A 26539-nucleotide genomic window follows, 5' to 3' on the forward strand; every position below is an offset into this window, starting at 1 on the left:
ACACTAAAATAAGAAAATATGTACCTTATAAATTCTTCCCTTGTAAATAGCAAGGGTCAAGTAATTTGAAGATGTACCACTATGGCAAGTTCATTATATACATTTACTGTACCTTCTACTGCTTTGCACAAGTACTACAATAAAGATAAAGAAATAAAACGTGTATTCTTGCAAATCAGTCTGTATAACTGAGGGGGAAATATGATTCACTGTGACATTGTACCATAGATTTGCGCCAATCACATTGTTTCATCTCTGTCAAAAAAAAGACAAAGAAGGAGAGATAACATAAGAAATACTGTAGTTCCTATCATAACAGTTGTTCTGCGTTGTGTGTGGCCAGCACCATCATGGTCAATGATGTATGATAATAAGTAGACAAAGTGCTGGATCAATGATAAGTGTATGAACAATTAGAGTTCCATTGGATGACTGGCTAAGATGACTCAGAATGGGCTGACAGTCACATGTTATGTAATTCCTCGAAACCTTGCCTTCCTTCTACAAAAGCAGTTGTACATTCACTTCCAATGACACATCTTTCATCTTGTTGCGTTCATCAGTTTATGGCATATGCCACGTTGTCCTCGGCGATTATGTAACTGTGGTTTGTTGTGGTCATGTCACCATCTCCTCTCCCCTTCTTTGGCTTTTTTTGCACATTGATCTCTCTGAGGTGACAAATGGGGTTAAAGGTATTATATTCTCCAGGACACAGAGGTTTGATTAATGACACTGATAAAGACCTTGATCTTACGTTCAACCAGTTCAAACTAACGTTACAAAGGAAACATTTCACAGAGCTGCCAGAATATCGGTGGGAGAATGGCTCTAATCTTCAGCTGGGAGCAGAATAAAAAAAACATTTGCTCCAGGTGGTCCTTGTTGTTTTAAAATACAACCCCTGCCTGTTGACCTTCGCTAACATGCCAGCACCACATCTGATCTGGCCTTGTCTTTTCTTGTTGACCCCATCATGGTGTGACTACTGGCCACATGCAGGGATGAGCACAGAATCACATTCCTCAGCTAAAAACATGTTTGTGTTATCATTTAAATGGGTGTAGTTTCACGATAGACACAGGGTCTCTAGAAACTTCAAAGAAAGGCAGAGCCTATTACTTTAAGTGTAAACAGATGAAGGTTCATACTCCTGGCCTGAGGAATTGCAGTGTATTTATGAATACATTTTTGCTCCAATCTATATTTCATCAAGTTTATCTGATGTACTTTACAGAGTATGTTACCAATGAGTTTCTTTGTGTTACATCTGGTGCTCTTCAAATGCCTTTTTCTCTGTCTTTTCTGCCAGGCTAATTAGACATGTATCTCTGGCCAATTGTAAGTTCTTCTATACAGTTGGAGGGACGTCTTAAGGGCAAGTGCTGTGCTGCAGTATCAGAAAATACTCATCAGGGAGAATACAAGGCACAGAAGTGAGCCAGAGACCTGTCCTTGACAAAGACAGCTTTTATTGTGGTGGAGATGGTTCTATGGCTCGTATCTAACTCTGCCTCAAAGAGGGTAATGTGTGGGATTTGGAAAGTGTTCAACAGGGAGGATAAACAAGAGATAAGACAGAACAACGCAGTGAGAATAAGGGACTGGTGTGTGATGTGTAGCCCTTAGAATAACTGGTCTGTCTGAGGTATGTCTGCCAGGTGCTTCCTGATGGACCGGCCCCAGGTGTTGAGGGTAGGCAACAACTCATCCGCCACGCTGACCCTCTACACACAGCTGCACCATTGAGAGCATCTTGACTGGCTGCATCACTGCTTGGTATGGCAACTGCTTGGCATCCGACCATAAGGCGCTACAGAGGGTAGTGAATACTGCTCAGTACAATGGGGCCGAGCTCCCTGCCATCCAGGACCTCTATACCAAACAGTATCAGAGGAAGCCCCCCCCCCCAAAAAAAATGATGCTGTTCTGCTCTTGAGCAAGGCAGTTAACTCCCAACAACAACTGCTCCCTGGGTGCTGATGACGTGGATGTCATTTAAGGTAGCCCTCTGCAATGCTCTGATTCAGAGCGGTTGAGTTAAATGCAGAAGACAGGTTTCGGTTGAATTCATTTGAGCAATTGACTAGGTACCTCCCTTTACAAGCACACACATGCATGCTGACACCACATATTGTAACGGTTTTGACTTGAGGTTATTATTTATAGGGGTGCCAGGTAGGTTGTGCCTACCAGAGAAAACATTGGTTTCTCCTTTTAGTTTGGGTGGGAATGAGTCTCATCTGGTCCGTCAAGTCTACACCAATACAAAGGTCTTATGTAAAAGTCAGGATGGAAATAAACTTTTCATAAACCCTTAAAACATTAGAAAGAACTTCAAAAACAACTATATTATTTTGCGTGGGTTGTATTAACAACATCAATGATTACACACACATATAATATAACACAATGAGTTCTGGTTCCTCCAGAAATGTCCTGTACCTCAGGCCTAAAAAGAGTCCTGCCCGGTAAAGGAGTTCAGTGAACTCAAGTGACTTTTGTCACGCAATGTTTGTCCGTTCATTCAGTGTAGCGTAAACACATTATTAAACATACCATCAATATAACAATTATTTTACCACAGAACTTAAAGCGTATATACTCTTACTACGTCCTCAACTACAACTAACTACATAAATCATCACAGTATACCTCACATCAAAACAAATTAAACACCGTATACAAAAAGGTTGTAGTCAGTCGGTCAGTCAGACAATCCAATCCGCCAATAGATCTCCAGCGGAGAAAGGCCACGAAGAACGGAGAGGTGTAGTCCACGGACGCAAAGAGTGGATCCGATCCTGGGTAAACTCTCTTAGGCTACAAAACGAACGGAATAGAGAAGCTTCGGAACTGAGGGTTGAACACATCCTCATTCACGTCTCCATCACAACCCTACTTTTGCACAGCTGATGCTGGCTATTTAATTGGGAATTAAAGGGAAAGCGCCCGATTGGAAGGAGCTGCACTGAGACGTTCAGAAAAATTCAGGGCCGTCACAATATGCTACTGTCTATTAACGATCCTGTTGCCAAGTCACTTTACTCGTACCTATATGTACTGTACATAGCTACCTCATACCCCTGCACATCGACTCTGTACTGGTACTACCTGTAAACAGCCATGTTATCTTTTACTGATTATTTGTATTAGTTATTCACTGTGTATTTATTCCTTGTGTCACTATTTCTATTTCTTTTATATATTTTATGATCTTCTCTTTAACTCTGCATTGTTGAAAATGACCTGTAAGGAACAATTTCAAATGTAGTTCCATCTGTTGTCTACAAAGCATTGATTAGGGTTTGGTATAGTCTAGAAGTTTCTCCTTTCTGCCAGGGAGAACCTCTCCCCAAGGGACAATGTGGGAGAAGCAGAATGGAATGAGTCCATTTTTCAGCAGGGAGGGCTGACAGGCAGAAGGCCACAACACCAACTTCACACAACTCCAATAATGCCACACTAAAAGTAGATATTTGAGTATATTTTTGTTGTCTCTCAACATAGTAAAGCTCATACCCTACCTCTGTTGAATCTTATGTTTGTTATTTTATCTTCAATTGAAACATTGTCCGAAAACTAAGAATGGATGATACTACATGCTAAAATCAAGCAGTTTAACTCTAAAACTCAGGAAGAAAATGTAGTTCCACCCAGCCTTTTTCTGTGTATCCCTGATGTAACTCAACAACAAGGCCCCTCCAGAGGGGGGATATAAGAGACAATTGACATACAGTAAGAACATGCACTGTCTGTACTGTCTGTACATCAAGTGTAAACCATATGGAATGTACATGCTTCTCTCAGACATATGGTTATGTTATGAAATCCTCAGTGGTGCCTGACAGATATCCTCAAGAGTCCTGTAAATCCGGAGTCCTGTAAAGTCCCGTATATCATGTTCTGCTGTAGCTTGCAGTAGCTCAGAAATAACACTGCATTGTTTTTGTTTCCAACCACGACACTCCACACTCACGTTTCAAAGCCAAGCTTTAAAATAAAATATACCATCTCTGACTATTAGCCTGTGCACTGGAGGAAAAGTACATTCTTCAACTTTAAATTACATCCCGTCATGACATTTATTTATCATTGTTTTTATTGTTTTTTTTTGTTATTCTACACTGACCAAAAATATAAATGTAACATGCAACAATCAGGTCAATCACGTACATATTCCCTTAATTAATTACCCCAACTAACCTTTACTCCGCACATTGACTCTGTACATGTACCCCCTGTATATAGCCTCGTTATTGTTATTTTTTACAGTAAAATACCTATTGTATTTGGCACATGTTACAAATAACATTTGATTTGATTTGATCAACTGTCTGGGTGACTGGTCTCAGATGATCCCGCAGGTGAAGAAGCTGGATGTTGAGGTCTTGGGCGGTTGTGAGGCCGGTTGGAGGTATTGCCAAATTTGGTTGGACATAATGCCAAATTCTCTAAAACGACATTGGAGGAAGCTTATGGTAGAGAAATTAGCATTAAATTCTCTGGCAACATCTCTGGTGGACATTCCTGCAGTCATCATGCCAAATGCATGCTCCCTCAAAACTTGAGACATTTGTGGCATTGTGTTGTGTGACAAAACTACACATTATAGAGTGACCTTTTATTGTCCCCAGTACAAGGTGTGTAACAGTACAACATGTGTAATGATCATGCTGTTTAATCAGCTTCCTGATATGCCACACCTGTCAGGTGGATGGATTATCTTGGCAAAGGAAAAACGCTCACTAACAGGGATGTGAAGAAACTTGTGCAGCAAATTTAAGATAAATAAGTGCATATGGAAAATGTAGGGTATTTTTCTTTTCAGCTCATGAATTATGGGACCAACATGGGTTTATATTTTTGTTCAGTGTAATTTTCTTGGTTATGACGGAGTTGTTATACAGCAACACTAACTAAAGAATGTTGTCTCGCTATAGGAGGGAGGGCCACATTTTCTGAGCAAAATAAATAAATAAATAGTATTTTTAGGGGATGTAAACAAATTTGTGCACAGAATTTGTGAGAAATATATTTTTTGTGTGTATGGGACATTGCTGGGATATTTTATTTCAGCTCATGAAACATGAGAGTTTATATTTTTGTTCAGTATAAAGAAAAAATACATTTCTATTGAACATGAAAGAGGAGGCCACAGGTGAAGCGAAGTCCTCAACTGTATTCACAGTGTTGGCAATCCAACAAGGAAAGCGGTTAACAGCAGTGACTAAATATTTACTTCTAATTTCACGCGGAGCAATTAACAAAATGTCAGAGCAGCTGATGACAATGACATAACATAATTATGTTTATACTATTATGTTTACTATTTTGAGACAGATATTCTGTATCGCTGCACAGTCTGAATCAATCAACATTATAATGAGAGTAACTTTTCATTGTTCCTAGAGAAGGGAACTATGAAATGTAGAGCTGCAGGTCCACATAAAACCTATTTGATTTAAAGTCCCCTGTTTAGGGGACCTGCATGGTTCTGGTAACAGTTCCGACCGATCTGTGGACACCGTTGATTGAAATGGCTTGCATAGAGCAGTAGCCCTTATTCTAATGGACACAGGAGTGTCGCTACTGACTGAATGAAGCAGGATGTGAAATCTGACACCACTGGAAGATGGGATGAATAACACATATGTTTGGAATCAGCAGTAGGAGAGAGTGGTTTTGTTGGTGAAGCACATTCAGAGATTGATTTATAGAATAACCTCATTCATAGATTTAAAGCAAATAACACTTTCTGTTTGTCATAGAGAAATGAGTTCAGGAAGCTAAGCTAGAGCTCTGTGAGACAATCACAGAGATGGGGGCAGACGTTTTGATCAAGAGAGACCTTAAGAAAATATGCACATTTTCTCTAACACTAAATATGCAAATATGTGTTCTACAGTTACAAGGAAGGTGAAATCTTATAGTTGTATTATAAAAAATGTAAGTCCTTTCAAGCCTTACTCATTTGACCTTTATTTAACTAGGCAAGTCAGTTAAGAACAAATTCTTATTTTCAATGACAGCCTAGGAACAGTGGGTTAACTGCCTTGACAGATTTGTACTTTGTCAGCTCGGGGGTTTGAACTTGCAACCTTCCAGTTACTAGTCCAACGCTCTAACCACTAGGCTACCCTGCATACCCTGCTGCTCCTATTCATGCAGTTTTGTTGAATAGGAAATACATCATATAAAACATTATATATACAAATCAAGTCAAATCCAATTGTATTTGTCACATGTGCCGAATACAACAGGTGTAGTGTAGACCTTACGGTGAAATGCTTACTTACAAGCGCTTAACCAACAATGCAGTTCAAGAAATAGAGTTAAGAAAATATTTACTAAACAAACTAAAGTAAAAAATTAAATAAAAAGTAACACACTAAATTAACAATACAGAGGCTATATATACGGGGTACCAGTACCGAGTCAATGTGCGGGGGTACAATTTAGTCAAGGTCATTTGTACATGTACAGTGGGGAGAACAAGTATTTGATACGCTGCCGATTTTGCAGGTTTTCCAACTTACAAAGCATGTAGAGGTCTGTCATTTTTATCATAGGTACACTTCAACTGTGAGAGACGGAATCTAAAACAAAAATCCAGAAAATCACATTGTATGATTTTTAAGTAATTCATTTGCATTTTCTTGCATGATTGATGACCTGCCAACTAGTAAGAATTTTGGCTCTCACATACCTGTTCGTTTTTCTTTAAGAAGCCATCCTGTTCTCCACTCATTACCTGTATCAACTACACCTGTTTGAACTCGTTACCTGTATAAAAGACACCTGTCCAAACACTCAATCAAACAGACTCTCCACAATGGCCAAGACCAGAGAGCTGTGTAAGGACATCAGGGTTAAATTGTAGACCTGCACAAGGCTGGGATGGGCTACAGGACAATAGGCAAGCAGCTTGGTGAGAAGGCAACAACTGTTGCTGCAATTATTAGAAAATGGAAGAAGTTCAAGATGACGACGGTCAATCACCCTCGGTCTGGGGCTCCATGCAAGATCTCACCTCGTGAACTACACAGCAGGACCTGGTGAATGACCTGAAGAGAGCTGGGAACCCAGTCTCAAAGAAAACCATTAGTAACACACTACGCCGTCATGGATTAAAATCCTGCAGCGTACGCAAGGTCCCCCTGCTGAAGCCAGCGCATGTCCAGGCCCATCTGAAGTTTGCCAATTACCATCTGGATGATCCAGAGGAGGAATGGGAGAAGGTCATGTGGTCTGATGAGACAAAAATAGAGCTTTTTGGTCTAAACTCCACTCGCCGTGTTTGGAGGAAGTAGAAGGATGAGTACAACCCCATCCCAACTGTGAAGCATGGAGGTGGAAACATCATTATTTGGGGATGCTTTTCTGCAAAGGGGACAGGACAACTGCACCGTATTGAGGGGAGGATGGATGGGGCCATGTATCGCGAGATCTTGGCCAACAACCTCCTTCCCTCAGTAAGAGCATTGAAGATGGGTCGTGGCTGGGTCTTCCAGCATGACAATGACCCAAAACACACAGCCAGGGCAACTAAGGAGTGGCTCCGTAAGAAGCATCTCAAGGTCCTGGAGTGGCCTAGCCAGTCTCCAGACCTGAACCCAATAGAAAATCTTTGTAGAGAGCTGAAAGTCCATATTGCCCAGCGACAGCCCTGAAATCTGAAGGATCTGGAGAAGGTCTGTATGGAGGAGTGGGCCAAAATCCCTGCTGTAGTGTGTGTGCAAACCTGGTCAAGAACTACAGGAAACGTATGATCTCTGTAATTGCAAACAAAGGTTTCTGTACCAAATATTAAGTTCTGTTTTTCTGATGTATCAAATACTTATGTCCTGCAATAAAATGCAAATTAATTACAAAAAAATCTAAACGTGATTTTCTGTATTTTTGTTTTAGATTCCGTATCACAGTTGAAGTGTTCTCCCCAATGTAGGTAGGTGTAAAGTGACTATGCATAATAAACACAAGTAGCTGCAGTGTAAAATTAAAGGGGGGATGCCGAGCAGTTGCCATACCAGGCGGTGATACAGCCGGTCAGGATGCTCTCGATGGTGAAGCTGTGGAACTTTTTGAGGATCTGGGGACCCATGCCAAATCTTTTCAGTCTCCTGAGGGGGAGAATGTGTTGTTGTGCCCTCTCCACGACTGTCTTGGTATGTTTGGACCATGATAGTTTGTAGATGATGTGGACACCAAGGATCTTGAAACTCTTGACCCGCTCCACTACAGCCCCGTCAATGTGAATGGGCATGTTCGGCCCTCCTTTTCATATTTTCCTCATATTTGTACTATGTACTTGAGCTTGTGTCCTCAAAAGTGACTAAATCTCAGCAATTTATAAATAATAATTTTAACCTTTCTTGGAGTATGCAGCTTACTAGTTGTTTAGTTATTGTTTATGTCCCTCTCATGATAAATAATTAATTTTGGGGATTACGTAGATTACACTTACAATTACATTTAGTTACATTTAAGAGGTTTTAAAAAGCCTTATGGCTGTGTGTATATTGTGCTGTGCAAAACCCTTAGTAGAATGGACAGAATCCTCCCACTGTGGCAGGTCACCCACCTGCATTACCCCTGAGAGCTGTACATCATTACGAGTGTGGACACTGGACAGTAATTGCCTGTAGACTGCAGCCCCTCTAAAGGCACGGCAGAAGGTCCCTTCCATCTCAAGGTCTCTAAGTTTATTTTCTCAGGCCTCTGCTTGTTCACATTAGGAGGTAGTAGGTAGGGGGGTGGCAGCTAGCAAGAACTAACAGCACATTGGCCTGGAAAATGGGTGGGCACCGCCTGGGAATGGCCTTGAGAGGGTGAGATGCAAGTTGACCACGAATCTCACATCAACAGCTCACAGTGTTGGGAGAGAATTTGGTAGTTTCATTTTGTGATTGGGGAAGCACATGTTTTGGCGTTGCGGTCTGAACTCAGACAATCCTTCTGTTCTTGCATTTTTCAAACACCTGAGAATTTTGCATTTTTCTAACACGTCAAACATGCCTAATTCTAATGTAATTTTTTTATATTTTTTTCTGCATTGTTTATCTGAACTAAGATAGTTAGACAAGCTACTCTAACTTGACTGATAGCTTGAAATTGCTTGGTAGCTAGTTATGACGTTGGGAGATTGGGAACCTATCTAGCTGGATATCTAAAGCCAACTTCATCAAATTGTTAGGTGGCTAGTATTACAGAGAAACAAAACAGTTTTGTTTTATTTATTCATCATGAAGGCTCCGTAAGAAGCATAGGTTTCATAGCTTGAACAAATTAATTTACAAACATACTTCCTGCCCATCACTGGCAGATAAAATCAAATCAAACGTGTGTCACTACTCTCTCCACTGGGCACACACTGGGGGAATCAACGTTGTTTCAACGTCATTTCAATGAAATAACATTGAATCAACGTGGAATAGACGTTGAATTGACGTCTATCTAGCATTATCTAGCATCCTGCCTAGGCATCTTTTTGCTCCGTGCACCTTGGAAGGAACCACTTACCAGGGAGAATGGGGATGGGGGCTATTCTTTGCCTGGTCCAGTCAGTATGTTCCCTCCACAAAATACAGCTGACAGATCTTTTTATAAATAATTATGATAAAATGTGGGCTTGAAATTTAGTTTAGAAATGAATTTAACATCTTAAAAAAACAAAATGCCCCCTATGGGCATGACGCCACTGTCTGCACCAATTTTCTAGAAGAAATTGAAGTACCTTGAAAGTGCCTAAACTGCTCGTGGGAGTCCGACTTCAGAGCCGAGATTGTATAAATATGTGAATGTTTTTACTCAACCTCTTTGCCTATAGATTTCTTCAAGAAATGAACTACTGAGTAAGAAAGTGTGCCCTCTAGTGTTCATAAAAAAGAGGAGGGGGGGTGCAGCGCAACGTTAAATACTTAGCCTACTGGTAATACTTCTATTATTCACAGGTGATCAGGTGTATTATTTATCCACACAGTTTCAATATAGTAGTCTATATTTCATAGATAGGTGATATCAGTTGTGAGAAATAGCTTGAAAAACTAAATGTCAGTGTAAATCCCCTGTAATGCTGATCCTTCACACAGTTCCAATATGCTGTGCATCACAAGAACATAGTCAAAGTAGGTAGTCTGGCCTGGCTAGCCTCAGATTAAGAGCTGATGCCACTTTGCTATTGGCTGACGAATTGATCGCATCATCAAACTCCAGTGTTCATCCTCTGAGCTCTTTCCCTTTCCAAAGGTGACCTGGCCAACCAGGCGTTTGGATGACTTCTTGGCTGCAGGGATCTCGTACACAGAGACCACAATGCAGCACTCCCTGATCTGTAGGTCTGGCAATGTGAACATCATGACTTCGTTGAAGACGGTCACTTCCCTCCAGGTCTTCACAGTGGACTTCTGGTGCCGCAGCTTGAACTGGTTGCAGAGGACACTGATCTTGCCATACAGTGCTGTGAACAGTCAACAGAACCTTCATCTACAATGCAACAGTATGCAACTTCAGCTCAATAATGAGTTTATCACACAAGAAAAGTGGCATTTACCTTGATTTTTTTTACTTGGCTGAGGTGGTGCCCTGATTTTCAGCAGACCAACCTCTAGCCTCTGGAGATACTTCATAAAGAGAAGCACCTCTCCAACCAGGTCCTGGAAATTATAATAATGCATTACTGAAGTCAAGACAGTTCACAGACAGGATTGATATAATTTTTTACACATAAATCCAGATAGACTGTATCACCCACCTTCTGTGGTGCCTGTAGGTCCTTGATGACTTCAAGAGGGTATGAGATTTCCATATCGCACAGATGAACTCTGACCTCTCCCAGGATCCTATGCCTGGATAATTTATAAAATTCTTTAACCTGTGGAAAAGAGAAAAATATGTTGTAATCTGATCTAATTAGCTTGTCAATGTCATAAAAATAATTCTCTCAGTTCTGTACCTCAAACCTGATGATGATGTGAGGGACATCCTCCTCCTCCAGAGAGCAGGAGAACTGGTCCCCAAATGTTGGGCTGCTGCTGTCCTTCACCATATGGGATTTCCACTCATGGAGCACACACTGCAGCGGAGGACTGCTCCTCTTTCTCCTTCTCCTGCCCGGCCCATAGCAGCCGGACCCTCACAAAGGGGTCCACACTGCGACTTAAGTCCTTCACCGGCAGACCCCAGGCTTCCAGAAGGGTGACCACCAGTCTGGACTGCAGCTGGTCATAGTAGAGGGACAAAAGCAGGGAGCCCTGCACCACCACCTCTTCCTGCTGGTCCTCCAGGCTGAGCAACTCCACATGGATGCCCATGGACAGGCAATTGCTCAACCTCCGCGCCTCTTCATGGAGCTTCTCCACCTGGGGAACAGATATGGTCCTAATATCTGTTTCAGTGTGTTTAAGAGTGAGTTTTTGAGATGTAAATGCATTGAATTCATTTGTTGTTGTAGGCTGTAGGGTTATTTGACAAAAACGCTACAGTCCCAATCTAATTCACAATGACTAACCCTAGTTTGTGAACTCTAACTCTCACTGTATATTACAATGTGTGAAAACTGACTATGGTAGGCAACATTGAGAGAACACTGTGCCAGCAGCATACCACCCTGCATACCACTGCTGGTTTGCTTCTGAAGCTAAGCAGGGTTGGTCCTGGTCAGTTCCTGGATGGGAGACCAGATGCTGCTGGAAGTGGTGTTGGAGGGGCAGTAGGAGGCACTCTTTCCTCTGGTCTAAAGAAATATCCCACTTCCCTGTGTAGGGTACTGTCTTTACGAGGTTTCCTTGGAGCATATGAGCGGTATCGGTATAATTGCCACACCAGAATGCTCAGAGCAATCAGGAAGAGGGCTGCAGAGATTCCCAGGATACAGTACTTGACCTCTTCAGTGAGGGGCATACGTAGATCCCCAATGGACAGGTCTGTGGTGGAAAGGAAATTCATGTCTCTCAGCCATGTGAAGTCCTGTATAGCAGGACTCCATATAATTTCAACACTTCTAATGCTCTATTCAAATCACATATTCACTCTCGTATCCTATATGCAAAATGAGTGCAATTCTCAATGGTTAAACGACTTCGGTAGGAACCAGTATCAACCTTTCGGCTAGTCTCCTTCTGGAAATGAAACTAAAATCTCACCTATGGAAAACATTGCTACTTGAACATCGTCCTTGTCTCCCATATGTCGTTCATATTATTAATGGACATTTAACCTTATAGAGCAGGGATCATCAATTAGATTCAGCTGCAGGCCGATTTTTTATTGAGTGGTCAGGGGGCCGGAACATAATTACATCTAATTTGTAGACTGTAAATTGACGGCAAGAAGCACAAACAGATATAATACTTGACTAAAACATTCTAATTTCAAACCTTGCTTACATTTGTATACGATCACATGTATCTCTCTATTATGCGTGGGAATACTTGGGCACAGACTTCCAAAATTAGAATCACTTGGAGCTGATTCCCTAGTGTTTTCAGTCTTTTATGGCCAGCAATGAACATTTAAAAAAAATACAATTTATTTATTTATTTTGCTCAGAAAATTTGGCCCTCCCTGCTATAGCGAGACAACATGATTTAGTTAGTGTTGCTGTATAACAACTCCTTCATAACCAAGGAAATTACACTGAACAAAAATATAAACGCGTGTTGGTCCCATAATTCATGAGCTGAAAAGAAAAATCGCCTACATTTTCCATACAGCACAAAAAGCTTATTTATCTTAAATTTGCTGCACAAATTTGTTCACATCCCTGTTAGTGAGCAATTCTCCTTTGTCAAGATAATCCATCCACCTGACAGGTGTGGAATATCCCCCACCTTGTGCCGGGGACAATAAAAAGCCACTTTAAATTGTGCAGTTTAGTCACACAACACAATGCCACAGATGCCTCAAATTTTGAGGGAGCGCATGCTGACTGTAGGAATGTCCACCAAAGCTGTTGCCAGAGAATTTAATGTCCATTTCTCTGCCATAAGCTGCCTCCAACGTTGTTTTAGAAAATGTGGCATTATGTCCAACCGGCTTCACAATTGCAGACCACGTGTAACCACGCCAGTCCAGGACCTCCCCATCATATTATTATATATTATTATTATATTATATTATTATATTATCAGGCTTCCTCACCGGCAGGAATCATCTGGGGGAGGGGGGGGGGGTGCTGAGAATCTTTCTGTCTGTAATAAAGCCCTTTTGTGGGGAAAAATTTGCTGGGCCAGGCTGCCGAGTGGGTGGGCCCATGGCTGCACTCCTGCCCAATCGTGTGAACGGCATAGATTAGGGCCTAATGAATGTATCTCAATTGACTGCTTTATATGAACTGTAACTCAGTAACTTCTTTGAAATTGCTGCATGTTGTATTTATATTTTTGTTCAGTATATATTAGAGAAATAAGCTAAAGATATATTTCAAAGCAAGTGGCTCCCCAATACCATGTTATTACACATTATTTACAAGTGTATAACAATGAAGTCACCCATATCCTTATTCCTTATTCACTGTATTCTGTCCATTCGTTACAATTGCCAGATAGAAATACAGTGACACACTCTGGCAAACACAATCTGTGAGATTTACAATTATAAAAGACTAAACAAAATGTGATATTTGTGAAATAATAATGAATACCTTATGACACAGTCTGTCTGTCCCTCTCCTCCATTCACTGTCATTTGTGTGTTTACATTACCATACATTCGTTCTCTGGCGGACTGACTCACTGATCATTACAGCACCTGACTATCTACCACCTAGTTTAAACAGGTCTGATTAGTTTCTAATGACAGTCCAAGACTGGCTTGTCTTATTCATTTACTCCAAAAGCAGCCTTGACATTTGAAGCTATTCTTCTCTGGCTCGTTGTTCCACCAGCACGATTTGCAAAGCAACTGCTAGGTGAGGTTTATCACATGTAGTACCCAAATAGCCACCAGATGAATAAGATAGTATGCACATAAAACTGGGTTGAATTGTTTCAGCAGTCATCTAGTAGTATTTGGATGTTTAAGTGATCATATACAATTGACTTCTGAATTGAAAATGTCTTAATAGTGTTTGTTTTGTGCAGAGACATGCAGCTCTCTGAGATAACTAGAGCAAAGCAAAAGTATTCCTAACATTTAGAAGACAAGGTTTTTAAAATATCCACCCACTTCCTTGTTCCTCATTTCTCAACACTTGTGTGCATAACTTTTATTTCAGCTAACATCAGACAAACTCCTACTATGCATCATTGGGGAAATAACAGAGGATAAATGTTATTTTCCAGGATACTGTATGTTACTATATTTCTAAAGACACAAATAAATCATCTTCATAATACTCTTCAAATACTCTTATCCTAAGCTGAAAGAACATATTCCTTCAAAGACAAACAAAAGACTGTCCACTATTTGCTTCCTTGACACTTCAACCTGTTACACATAGGCCTACAGAACAATTAACTTGCCTCGTTTTAATAACATAGGCTAGGCATACAGTGTCATTACATGATGCATTTTTTTTCATGCAAAACTGCTATCTAGGTAGTACATTCAACTTTGCATAGTCAAAGCATAAACATGTGCAAACCAACAACTTATAAAATCATTCATGGTGATATTCCAATCACCAGGGTAGTGGCTCCCCGGTGTAGTGTAGAAATGACCCATGATCCTTTTCAGTCAATCCACCAATTACTGACAACACAGAAGATATGCTCTCCTCTGGACTCAAAGGTGCCTGGAGGCAAAGGGGAAATTCTAAAGATTATTCATTATCAATGATTCCCTAAAAAAAATGACTATTTATTCTCATGGGGCTATTACTAAAATAAACAAGTACGGATGTAGGGACAGATATTGTGATGCAGTGTGCATTATGTTCTCTCTGTTGAGAAGAGAATAGAGGCCTACCTCTGGTCCGCCCATGTCAGTGCGTACCCAGCCAGGGTGGAGGCCCATGCACAGGATGCCATCAGCCTCCAGATCCACTGCCATGCATCGGGTCACCATGTTCAGAGCACTCTGTCAATACAGAACAACTTGTTGTCAGAGCCATGTCACTTATGTTAGTCAGGCTTATATCTGCTCGACACCTGTCCACATTTATCAGGTTGTCAAATGACCAATGATACACATACCTTGGATGTTCTGTATGGATACCACTTGAAGTTCTTGGCCCGGTCACCCCAGTTGAGCTCGACTGACCCTAACAAGGAAGTCATGTTGATGACCGCAGCTCTATGGATGCCCATGCCCGTGCCTTTGGCAGCTGCCCTCTTCAGCAGGGGTAGGAGAGCCTGGCAGAGATACAGAATGTGAGAACATTTCTATTTCTCTCATGCAGGTGGACTATCATGTATTTTTGTTTATGTAAAGATAAAAATTAACAAATGAAACCTTAGTGATCATAAGGGGGGCCACAGAGTTGGTGTGGAAGTTCTCCAACATCTTCTCAGCCGTGACTGTCTCAAAATTGGCGACAACATTGATTCCAGCATTGTTGATTAGACAATTGAGGCCCAGCTCCTGAACAAGCAGGTCAACGTCTTGTGCAGCTTTCTCTATGCTCTCCTGACTGACAACATCTGGAGAGGAGGCAAAGTCAGTAAGAAAACAATATGATTTTTTATATAGCATTATATCATCCATACAAAAGTTATTGATTTAATTATTCTTACCAAGTGTTATTATATGGATATTTGGATATATTTCAGCTAGTTTCTGGAGTTCCTGCAAAACACAGAGAATTACTTCACACAACTACATTGCACATGACAGATCGGCATTCACCAGTGATATAGACTAGACATGAAATAGTAAATCCGGGACACTCAAATTAGTATGATATGTTACGTTTGGTATGGTTACATAAGACAGAAGGTTACTTAAGGAAAAACCACAGAAGGGTGGATGGGTAGGGTGTATAAGATTGTCTAGCAACCCAAAGTTTGCTTGTTTGAATCTCATCACGGACCACATTAGCTACTTTGCAACTACTTAGCATGTTAGCTAACCATTCCCTCTCTAACCGTACTTAGTATGTTAGTTAACCCTTCCCTAACCTTAACCCTTTAACCTTAACCCTAGGTGGCTAACGTTGGCTAGGCTCGAGGTTAGGGGTTAAGGTTATGGTTAGGAGTTAAGGCAAAGGCTTGGGGGAAGGGTTAGCTAACATGCTGAGTAGGTCCAAAGTAGATACAAAGTTGTAAGTAGTTAGCTCAAATGCAAAAGTAGTCTGTGACAAGATTCGAACATGCAACCTTTGGGTTGCAAGACGTTTGCATGACTTTAAGCCTAACCATAACCCCTAACCCCTAGCATAGCTAACATTAGCCACAACAAATTGGAATTTGTAACATACCATACATTTGGTAAATTTGTAACATATTGTACGAATACAAAATTGGTCTGTTTGAGAAGGTATGAGCAAATGTTAGCCTACATCAACATGTAAAAAAATATTGAGAATATGCAAATGACCTATATGATAGACCTTACGTTACATGACATACCCTCATAAAACTGACCATCCTACCGATCCTCAACTTCGGCGATGTCATTTACAAAATAGACTCCAACACTCTACTCAACAAATTGGATGCAGTCTATCACAATGCCATCCGTTTTGTCACCAAAGCCCCATATACTACCCACCACTGGGACCTGTATGCGCTCGTTGGCTCGCCCTCACTTAATATTTGTTGCCAAACCCACTGGCTCCAGGTCATCTATAAGTCTTTGCTAGGTAAAGCCCCGCCTTATCTCAGCTCACTGGTCACCATAGCAACACCCATCAGTAGCACGGCTCCAGCAGGTGTATCTCACTTGCAGGTGTATCTCACTTGTCACCCCCAAAGCCAATTCTTCCTTTGGCAGCCTCTCCTTCCAGTTCTCTGTTGCCAATGACTGGAACGAACTGCAAAAATCTCTGAAGCTGGAGACTCTTATCTCCCTCACTAGCTTTAAGCACCAGCTGTCAGAAAGGCTATCATATTACTGTACCTGTACATAGCTCATCTGTAAATAGCCCATCCAATCTACCACATCCCCATACTGTATTTATTTATTTATCTTACTCCTTTGCACCCCAGTATCTCTACTTGCACATTCATCTTCTGCACATCCTACCATTCCAGTGTTTAATTGCTATATTGTATTACTTCGCCACCATGGCCTATTTATTGCCTTACCTCCCTTAACCCACCTCATTTTCACATGCTGTATAAAGATTTTTCTACTGTATTATTGATGGTATGTTTGTTTATTCCATGTGTAACTGTGTTGTTGTATGTGTCGAACGCTTTGCTTTATCTTGGCCAGGTCGCAGTTGCAAATGAGAACTTGTTCTCAACTAGCCTACCTGGTTATATAAAGGTGAAATAAAAAAAATAAAAAACATCCACCATCCACCAACCCCAATAAAGAATACTGTAAAGAATACTGTAATGAAACAGGCAGAACCCTCGAACTTCCAGGCCGAAGTCCATCGCGCTATCGACTGTGCCGCAAAAGCATCTTCGTGCGGTAAAGTCGATTTCCGCGCTTTTAAACCCAGCGTCGTTACATTACTCCCTCCTTTCCATAGAGCGCGTCCTCGCGCTAGCTTGCGACTCTACATTTTACAGGAACGCGCTCACCGGCCAAGCACACGCACTGTCGTGGATGTAACTTCTGATACCAATGTAATAAAACAGCAGAGTCGATTTCCGCGCTTATAAACCCAATCTAGGGCCGTTACAATACTGTAGCCTAGGATACGCTCAAAACAAGACGTATAACATTTCCGCATGTGTTTATTTACCTGGGCCCCGCTCGGGTTTCTGGCCGTGGCAATAATGATCTTGTCCGGATCAGAGTTCCCTGCCACCAGACTTTCCACAACTCGCAGACCGAGGCCTCGGCTGGCTCCTGTCACCATTACCGTTCGGCAATTTTTAAAAGCACTACTCATGGTTATTATGAGAAATGTGGATTTGTTGTGGGCTATTTCTTCGTATCTAATGTAGTGAGTAATCATACCATGACTTACTAAAGTGGCTTAGCCTAGTCACATGATTTAAAGGCACAGTGCAGTTATACACGTAATTTCCAAGGAACACCTATGTGAGAATGATATTCATTGACTACAGCTCAGCATTCCACACCATAGTGCCCTCAAAGCTCATCAATAAGCTAAGGACCCTGGGACTAAACACCTCCCTCTGCAACTGGATCCTGGACTTCCTGACGGGCTGCCGCCAGGTGTAAGGGTAGGTAACAACACATCCACCACGCTGATTTCTCAACACAGGGGCCCCTCCAACAACATCATTAAATTTGCTGATGACACAACTGATCACCGACAATGACGAGACAGTCTATAGGGAGGAGGTCAGAGACCTGGCCGTGTGGTGCCAGGACAACAACCTCTCTCCCAACGTGATCAAGACAAAGGAGATGATTGTGGACGACAGGAAAAGGAGGACCGAGAACGCCCCCATTCTAATCGACGGGGCTGTAGCGGTGCAGGTTGAGGACTTCAATTTCCTTGGTGTCCACATCACCAAAAACTAACATGGTCCAAGCACACCAAGACAGTCATGAAGAGGGCATGACAAAACCTATTCCCCCTCAGGAGACTGAAAATATTTGGCATGGGTCCTCAGATCCTCAAAAGGTTCTACTGCTGCACCACTGATTGCATCACTGCCTGATATGGCAACTGCTCAGCCTCTGACCGCAAGTCACTACAGAAGGTAGTGCGTACGGCCCAGTACATCACTGGGGCCAAGCTTTCTGCCATCCAGGACCTCTATACCAGGCGGTGTCAGAGGAAGGCTCAAATTTTTTTTCTCCAGACACCCTAGTCATAGACTGTTCTCTCTGCTACCACATGGCAAGCGGTACCGGAGTGCCAAGTCTAGGAACCAAGAGGCTTCTAAACAGCTTTTAACCACGAGCCATAAGACTCCTGAACATCTTATCAAATGGCTACTCAGACTATTTGCATTGCCCCCCCACCCTTTTACACCTCTGCTACTCTCTGTTATTATCTATGCATAGTCACTTTAATAACTCTACTTACATGTACATATTACCTCGACTAACCGGTGCCCCTGCACATTAACTCTGTACCGGTACCCCCTGTATATAGTCTCGCTATTCTGATTTTACTGCTTTAACTACTTGTTACTTTTATTTCTTATTCTTATTCATATTTTTAAACGGCATTGTTGGTTAGGGGCTTGTAAGTAAACATTTCACTGTAAGGTCTAGGTATTCAGCACATGTGACAAATATCATTTAATTGGATTTCAAATTGGTTTCTAGAGCTCCGAGACCGCTACTATCTCCAAGCAATAAGACTGAGTAGCTAATCATTGGCTGCCCACCCACAAACTATCTGCACTGAGTCTATGCACACTCACACACATTCACCACTTACTCTGCTGCTACTATTTATTATTTGTATTTATTCTGCTGCCCAGTCACTTTTACCCCTCCTACAAGTACATATTTACCTCAACTACCACTATATCCCTGCACATTGATATGGTACTGGTACTGACCTTGTACATAGTGTATATTCTTGTGTTTTATTTCTCGTGTGTTTAAAACAATCAGACCTAGTATTGATTCCGTATTTTTTAAATTAAAGGTCCTATTCTGGATGTTTTATTTACTAAAATTGATATTGAGCACTGCATCATTGATGTCAGCATTTTTGTTGTACTATTATTTTTAAAAATGAATTCTGCACCTCTTCAACTATTGACTTTTTCACAACTGCTACCAGTTTAGCACCAAAACATTTACAATAAAGACAAGATATAGCTAGTAAAATAAATACAAGTGTGTAAAAAATACAAGGGGTCATGTCATGCTGAAACCCTTTACAGATTGGCCAATTCTATTTTTAAAATCTTATTTAATGATTTGATCTATAACAATGCCACACCGTAGACTTGGATAAGGCATCATTGTGTCTGTCCCATTATGGCATCTGCGCAGCGCTGAAGATATGTATAACTAACCCAAGATTGTTCATCTATTGTTTACACTGGGAGCAAATTAAGTATAGTCGGCAGTACCAGCAAGTAGGTTGGCAAAGCCAAGCACGAGCTAGTGAGATCCCATTGGCGTGTTGTAGCAAGTATTTGCTTATTTCCGTTACGTAATGCCTCCTCTGTTCTCCTCAATTTTACCTTGCACCCCTAAACAGAAAAAAATGAGAAACTGTAAATGGATGCTTCAGCTTTATAGCATCTGTGACTTGTCTGTGTTTCCCCTTCTGTCTGTGGCGGCGCCATTGAGCCCTCCATTTTTAAGTAGTATATTTTCTTCTACAACATCTGAGTTGGCAAACAAACTGAAAGGGTGCACACTGCCATCTAGTGTGTTTGAACAGGTATAAAGCGAAGTTTGCCGATTTACTGCCACCTGCAGTCAGAATGTTTCCTCATGAGTATAATTCATTTGCTGATCTGTATGGAATTATGTGAGCCTTAACGCATAGGAAGTCCCACCCAGTTTACTACTTCAAAATGGTTACAGTCCTCAATGGCGCTGCCCATTATAAAATAAGCTTTTGGGCACTAGAGTTGTCTATTGGCCACAGTGGGCCAGAGATAATGATAATATGAACGATCCAAAAAGGCCACCAGATCTCATGATACATTGCATAAAATTCTGGTAGTTTACTAGTAAACTTTAAAAGTTACCAGTAAAATACCCTCCCTTTGCAACCCTACTCAAGGTATTTCTACCCAACATTTCCAGTGCTCTGCAAGCACTGAAGAGGAGAGTGTCCGTATGTCGTTAAGTTGTAGGCCTTTCTTGAATTAAAACAATTTTTTTGCACTTTATCCTTTCCCTGCTGCCTTACCAATCTTTTTAATAATACACAGTAGACATTTTTAGTGCTTGAGTCATTGCGCAAAACTAAGAAACGGACATTTACAAACTGTGCAACCAGCTTTATTTTAGTGACAATAACACTGGTCAGACATAATGAAATGAAGCTGACTCAAATCTGAGAAACTCAGAACATTATAGTACACATAAATCATGATCAGATTATTTCATAGAATTGAGTACCATTCAAAAGAACATCAGATGAATTTGAATAGTGACATTGGGCAGAAAAAGATGACCATTCCAGTGTCTAATTAGAACAAGCAGATGCCTCGACCAAAAGAAAGGAGTTCCAACTCCTGGGACCACATGGGGCCAGAGATCTACAACCTCAATAGAGCAGGTGACTGAAAGGGTAAAACTTTTGACATGCTTTAGAATGTTTGGGGCCCTGCAGCCCATAATCTACAAGGTGGAACCCACCAGTAATCTTTCACAACACAAAGTAAAAGCCATAAGTCAGTGATTAGGCTTGAGGGCAAGTCTGTGTTAAAGGTTGGCTGGACTCTGCTTTCCATGGCCCATCAGAAATGTACACCACTCAAAGTCAGAGGGCAATCTTAAGGTGCATTACATTTGACTTTCAATGAAGGTGAAGCACATGAGGGGGCATGTGTACAAGGCAATGTGCAAGTAGCAAAACTCCCTTCATGCTCCTGAAATTGAGTCAAAAAAGTTCAGACAGTATACTGTGTACAGCCCATAGATAAACATAGTTAAATTAAATGGTACATCATTAGTGGGAGATGTGGCAGTTGATTGGCAGATGGTGGTCATCTGTTACAATAAATTACAACAGCAGAATAACATCCTTAGCACACATTGTGGCCAGTTGATAATCACAATCATTGACTCCATGCAGCACATATCATCCCTCATAAAACAAGTGCCATGACTCCACTAGAATTACCTAGGCAGGTTCCACTGACAAAAGTTTTTCAGCACCTGATATCTTTTGGAAAGAAACTTTGTAAGATAATCATTAATAATTCAGAGACGCATATTTCAATACAATTACCTGAAATAATTGTCTTAATACTTATTACTTTGGTGTCCATGTTACAACCAACAGTTGAGCACAGTTCTTTTAGAAACAGGGTGTGTTCAAACTAAGTGAGAGGACTTGCTGCAATAGACACGATTCTAAACTTGTGCTTTCATTGGGAAGTGTGATCTATAAGATATTTTGATGTCTGAGGGGTGATCAAAAAGATTCAAGAGTTCCTTGATTCCCCCCCCCAGGGGACTCACAATTAAAAGCCTAGTTAGATAGTACAACATACAATATCTAGACAATGCCAACAGAAAATGACAACAGAAATAACCCTATGGTATCTTTACTTGAGTATTTCCCTAAAGGAAAGCTGAGGAGAGTGTTAATTTTCATATGGACGTATTTTTCGTCTGACTCTACCGACCCTCTGTCCTGATGGTGACTATGGTGTGTGACTCCTGGTCGACCATCTCACTTGGTCACTGCATGGATACCTTGTGCAAGGTAACCCACGTTGCCAGAGGTGACACCAGCCATGGAGATACGCCCATCCTTCGTCATGTAGATGGAGAACTCCTTCGTAAGTCGCTCCACCTGCACAAGTTGAAATACAGTTATACTCATGACTCATCTGATACTTATAGTATAGTCAATATTTCATTTGATGACTCCTTTACAAGTAGGTGACCCGATGCTATAGTATAAGACCGTGTAGAGACAGTTACAATACCTGTTCAGGCTTCAGCCCTGTAAAGCAGAACATGCCAATCTGGTCAATGACGTGCTTCCAGTTCCGAGTGGAGCCCTCCTTCTTCAGGTTGGCCACCAGTAGCTCCCTCATTGTGATGATGCGGTTGGCCATACCATGCACCTCCCCAAGCCTAGAGAGAACAGTCATGACTCAACTGGGCCCATATTTATTGCTGCGAGACAATTGAAGCATGACACTGGATGACGGTTACTCACCACTCCTTGTACAAGTCTGGTGTATTGAGGATGCTGGCAGCAATGCGTGCCCCATTCATGGGAGGGTTGGAGTAGATGGGCCGAATGAGGATCTTCAGCTGGGACTCCACACGCTTGGCCTCCTCAGCATCCTTACACACAACAGTGAAGCCCCCAACACGCTCACCTGAGGACATGACACACCACCACACAAGGCATGTTGCTTAGCTTAAATAAACACAAAATAATTTGGTCCCCCCCCAACATTATACTCAAACATGACCAGTCTGATTATCATTACTCACCATAGAGACCCATGTTCTTAGCAAAAGACTGAGAAAGCACAATGTTGTGGCCTTGTTCAATGAAATAACGCACAGCCCAGGCATCACGGTCAATATCACCACTGGCAAAGCCCTGGTAGGCCATGTCAAAGAACACCAGGAGGTTCCTTTTCTGGAATAAAGAAAATTATAAGAGAACATGTTATATATTTTAGTTGCCGGATCGAATGAGTTGTCAGAGGGCTACCGAGAACTTTATATTCAGCTGTGTTAACCTTCACTAGGTCAGCAATCTCCTTCCACTGCTCTGGCCGAGGGTCCACTCCTGTGGGGTTGTGGGCACAGGCATGAAGCATTATGACACTCTTCTCAGGGATTTTCTGAATAAGAGGAAACAATAACACTTGAAAAAAAGATCTATAATAAATATACATACAATTATCTAGTAGTTTATTGTACTTTCTGTACACATTGACAGGGGGAGATTAGGCTTCTGTGCCATGACTTACAGAGATGTCATTCAGGGCTCCCTGGAAGTCAAAGCCACAGGTCTTTGGGTCATAGTAGGTGTATGCCTTCAGTTGCATCCCAGCGTCTCTGAAGATGGGTGTATGGTTCCCCCAGGAGGGTTTGGGCAGGTACACGTCCCTGGCTTCTGTATGGAAACGGGACTGAGACGGGTGGAAGAATGAAGAAAGTAGGGAAAAGAGACATTCATTAATAAGCCTGTGCCGATGCAAAGTTTGCGCCACCATTCTGTTCCCACAAACGATCATTCTGTTACCAAACTTAGAATCTGCAATGTTCTGTGGAAATTGTTAAAAGTATTTCTTGTGCATAGAGTTGTATGGTTTGTTTAAGTGTACAATCTGAGTCTCAGCATCACTGTTACCATGCAAATACCCATATGTAAAAAGGCAAAAGGATCAGGGCTCTTACCAGGAAGTTGGCTCCGATTCTCAAAGACCCAGTTCCAGAAATAGTTTGGACAGTGATGTTCTGTGAACAGGGAATAAACAACAAACTGTATAAAATAAGTCTTCTAAATCTGTGCTGTGGAATCAGGATGTCTGAGGTTCCAGGAAAGACTTGACTTACCCTGCCACTCTTGATAACCTCATTGTCGTCACCCAAAGCCAGCTTGGCGCATGCCTTGGTAAAGTCCCCCAGACCGCCAATAGCCAGGTATTCTTTGTCCAGCTTCTTTGCAGCAATCTGAGCTTCAGCCTTAGTATACACAGGGTCACAGTCAAGCCAAGCTGTTTAGTTAAGTCTGTTCTCAGTGTCAAGGTGATTATAGACAGCTAGGCTGATGTCTGTTTAACTTCTAATCTCTTGTGAAAGTTGAGAGTTTCTCATGTTATGATGGATATGATGAGATTATTCATCATAAACATTAAGCAGTGATTGAACACACCTTGCGAACACAGCTGAGGACATATGGCTTTCCCTGGTCATCACGGTATGCTCCTACACCCAGGTTAATCTTCTTGGGGTTGGTGTCCCGCTTGTAGGCCTCCGACACCCCCAGGATGGGGTCAGGGGGACCCATCTGCACCTCAGACCACCATGAGCTGAAACAGTCAGGGAGGGAGATTGAGACATCCAGTAGAAGATAGAGACAGTAAATCACAGACTTGCATCAACTCGATTTGCACCCAATTACGTTGTCTGATACCTTTGCACTAAGGAGGATTCAATCCAAATTAGATGGTGGTAATCCCCTAATAATCTCAATTTGATTAGGCTGAAATCTGCTTCCACACACAGAAATACTCATACTGGATAGTCTGTGTGGCAGCATCAACAACCAACCACTAATGTTGCAAGGATGACATTCAGTAATCCTGCAATATTTCTGCCCATAGGTTTACAACATTTAATTAAACGTAATTTCACGGGCCTAGCTAGCATCTTTCAGTGGGCAGCCAGTCACCAGCAGTACAGTAATGAAGCATGCTTGACCAGTCATGTGGAGGGTGAACATCACTAGCTAGGAAGGCCAGCCAACTAGTTTCTAGTGTTTTGTGATTTTAGCACAGTCATATACATCTTTGTGTGTAGAAAGCTAACAAGGCTGTTTCAACTCATCCAAGTTCTTGCTCTTTTGCCAGCTCTACTATAATCATAAGAAATAAACAGAAGTATTGACACTTCATGTATGGCGATCAGCTAACCACTTTACGTTCGTTACCTGCTAAAACACATCACTGGATCCTAGTTACCTTGACATCGTTACCTTTACATTTATCCAGTCACTGAACAACCTTGGTTTGTTGTGAGGTTGCAAATAGCCAACCAGCCTCACAAGGCATAATGAAATCCGCTATAACATTGGCAAGGTAGATGGTTAGACTAACATGATAACTACATGAACATGGCTGTGAAAACTAGCTAGCTAGCTAACATGCTAGCAGTTCATATGTCTTGAGTTGGCCAGCTACAGCAGCCTGCTCCTTTTGAGGGGAAAGTCAAAGGGTCGTCTGCTAGCTAGCTAGAACTAGTATGCTTGCTAGCTCTGCACTAGTTGTCTATTGTTGTTAGCCTAGCTGGCCAGCTGACTAGTCAATAAAACAACAATAAAGCAATAACGTTACTCTAAGAGCAAATTATTTACCTGGCACGATTGGAGAGGATACCCAATGGAGGGTGAAGTCCGACGGTAGAAATGATCTTGCTAGATTTCAACAGGGCCATTGCTGATATTCGAGACGACACGCACAGAAAGTTGTCTCCTGAGTTCTCCCACACTGGACTAGCTAGTTGAAGTAGCTGTCAAAACCCGCACACCCCCACATGCTCGGCAGCGCAGACTGGTCTCATAAACTAGACGTAATATAGTAAACGTACATCCGGGACCTTCAAATTAGACTGATATTGTATGTTACGTTTGGTATGGTTAAATAATACAATCCAGGATTCCATTGAACCTTTTTATGTGAATAAAGTACATGTCGGATAAAAGGTAAACTTGCGACAAAACAAAAATATTCTAAATAACGTGGGATCATTTTGTGTCTGTAATATTAATTATGCGAGAAATGTTGGCAGAAATGTTTTATGTGCAAATAGTTATATAATAACCATCATATCAAAGTAAACATGGAGTCATGTGATGTTGTGTGGTCCTCCGACTACGACTCATCTGGAAAGCATGCATTATGCCATGTTCAAAACAACTGGGAACTGTAAACCTGGATCTGGATAAACTCCGACTTCCAACTTCAGCGCATTCAAAACAACTGGGAACTCGAGAAAAAAAAACTCTGACAGATAAATTTGTTTTGAAAGGTCATCCAACTCGGAATTCAATGGCGGGATCTCATGCCTCTTTCTAGAGCTCTGGCTTTCTGACCTGAAGATTACTGACTTCATGATTCAACCAAAATTTTTTCAGAGTTTCCAGTTGTTGAAAGCACCATTAGGC

At 41.6% G+C, this 26539-nt stretch overlaps 3 protein-coding genes across 3 annotated transcripts; all 3 read right to left on the reverse strand.

Annotated features, from left to right (window-relative positions):
- Positions 1 to 9206: 9206 nt before the first annotated feature.
- syt19 (synaptotagmin XIX) lies at positions 9207 to 11091 on the reverse strand. The gene is made up of 4 exons (XM_046351583.1): positions 10955 to 11091; positions 10754 to 10873; positions 10553 to 10655; positions 9207 to 10459 (listed from the first exon to the last, which is right to left on the reverse strand). The coding sequence occupies exons 1-4, from the start codon at positions 11045 to 11047 to the stop codon at positions 10152 to 10154; spliced, it is 624 nt and encodes a 207-aa protein (XP_046207539.1). The 5' UTR covers positions 11048 to 11091; the 3' UTR covers positions 9207 to 10151.
- A 3086-nt stretch (positions 11092 to 14177) lies between these two features.
- si:dkey-12e7.4 (uncharacterized protein LOC558132 homolog) lies at positions 14178 to 18055 on the reverse strand. The gene is made up of 6 exons (XM_046351595.1): positions 17798 to 18055; positions 15675 to 15726; positions 15394 to 15581; positions 15135 to 15293; positions 14908 to 15018; positions 14178 to 14734 (listed from the first exon to the last, which is right to left on the reverse strand). The coding sequence occupies exons 1-6, from the start codon at positions 18011 to 18013 to the stop codon at positions 14621 to 14623; spliced, it is 840 nt and encodes a 279-aa protein (XP_046207551.1). The 5' UTR covers positions 18014 to 18055; the 3' UTR covers positions 14178 to 14620.
- A 3995-nt stretch (positions 18056 to 22050) lies between these two features.
- got2a (glutamic-oxaloacetic transaminase 2a, mitochondrial) lies at positions 22051 to 25945 on the reverse strand. Its single transcript, XM_046351606.1, has 10 exons — positions 25730 to 25945; positions 24530 to 24686; positions 24211 to 24339; positions 24052 to 24111; positions 23622 to 23783; positions 23388 to 23492; positions 23134 to 23284; positions 22850 to 23015; positions 22614 to 22764; positions 22051 to 22477 (listed from the first exon to the last, which is right to left on the reverse strand). The coding sequence occupies exons 1-10, from the start codon at positions 25807 to 25809 to the stop codon at positions 22355 to 22357; spliced, it is 1284 nt and encodes a 427-aa protein (XP_046207562.1). The 5' UTR covers positions 25810 to 25945; the 3' UTR covers positions 22051 to 22354.
- Between the last annotated feature and the right edge of the window lie 594 nt (positions 25946 to 26539).

The sequence above is a fragment of the Oncorhynchus gorbuscha genome, linkage group LG01 (genome assembly GCF_021184085.1).
Source record: "Oncorhynchus gorbuscha isolate QuinsamMale2020 ecotype Even-year linkage group LG01, OgorEven_v1.0, whole genome shotgun sequence".
NCBI lineage: Eukaryota > Metazoa > Chordata > Actinopteri > Salmoniformes > Salmonidae > Oncorhynchus > Oncorhynchus gorbuscha.

Coding starts and splice junctions, on each gene's coding strand:
- si:dkey-12e7.4 (XM_046351595.1), bottom strand. CDS start 18,013: ATGATTACTCACTACATTAGATACGAAGAAATAGCCCACAACAAATCC. Junction 15,582..15,674: donor TATCCATATAATAACACTTG/GTAAGAATAATT, acceptor CCTCCTCTCCAG/ATGTTGTCAGTCAGGAGAGC. Junction 15,019..15,134: donor ATCCATACAGAACATCCAAG/GTATGTGTATCA, acceptor CTGTATTGACAG/AGTGCTCTGAACATGGTGAC.
- syt19 (XM_046351583.1), bottom strand. CDS start 11,047: ATGGTGAAGGACAGCAGCAGCCCAACATTTGGGGACCAGTTCTCCTGC. Junction 10,656..10,753: donor ACCTACAGGCACCACAGAAG/GTGGGTGATACA, acceptor TATAATTTCCAG/GACCTGGTTGGAGAGGTGCT. Junction 10,460..10,552: donor GCCAAGTAAAAAAAATCAAG/GTAAATGCCACT, acceptor GACTGTTCACAG/CACTGTATGGCAAGATCAGT.
- got2a (XM_046351606.1), bottom strand. CDS start 25,809: ATGGCCCTGTTGAAATCTAGCAAGATCATTTCTACCGTCGGACTTCAC. Junction 23,016..23,133: donor TAAGAACATGGGTCTCTATG/GTGAGTAATGAT, acceptor TCATGTCCTCAG/GTGAGCGTGTTGGGGGCTTC. Junction 22,765..22,849: donor CCAGACTTGTACAAGGAGTG/GTGAGTAACCGT, acceptor TGTTCTCTCTAG/GCTTGGGGAGGTGCATGGTA.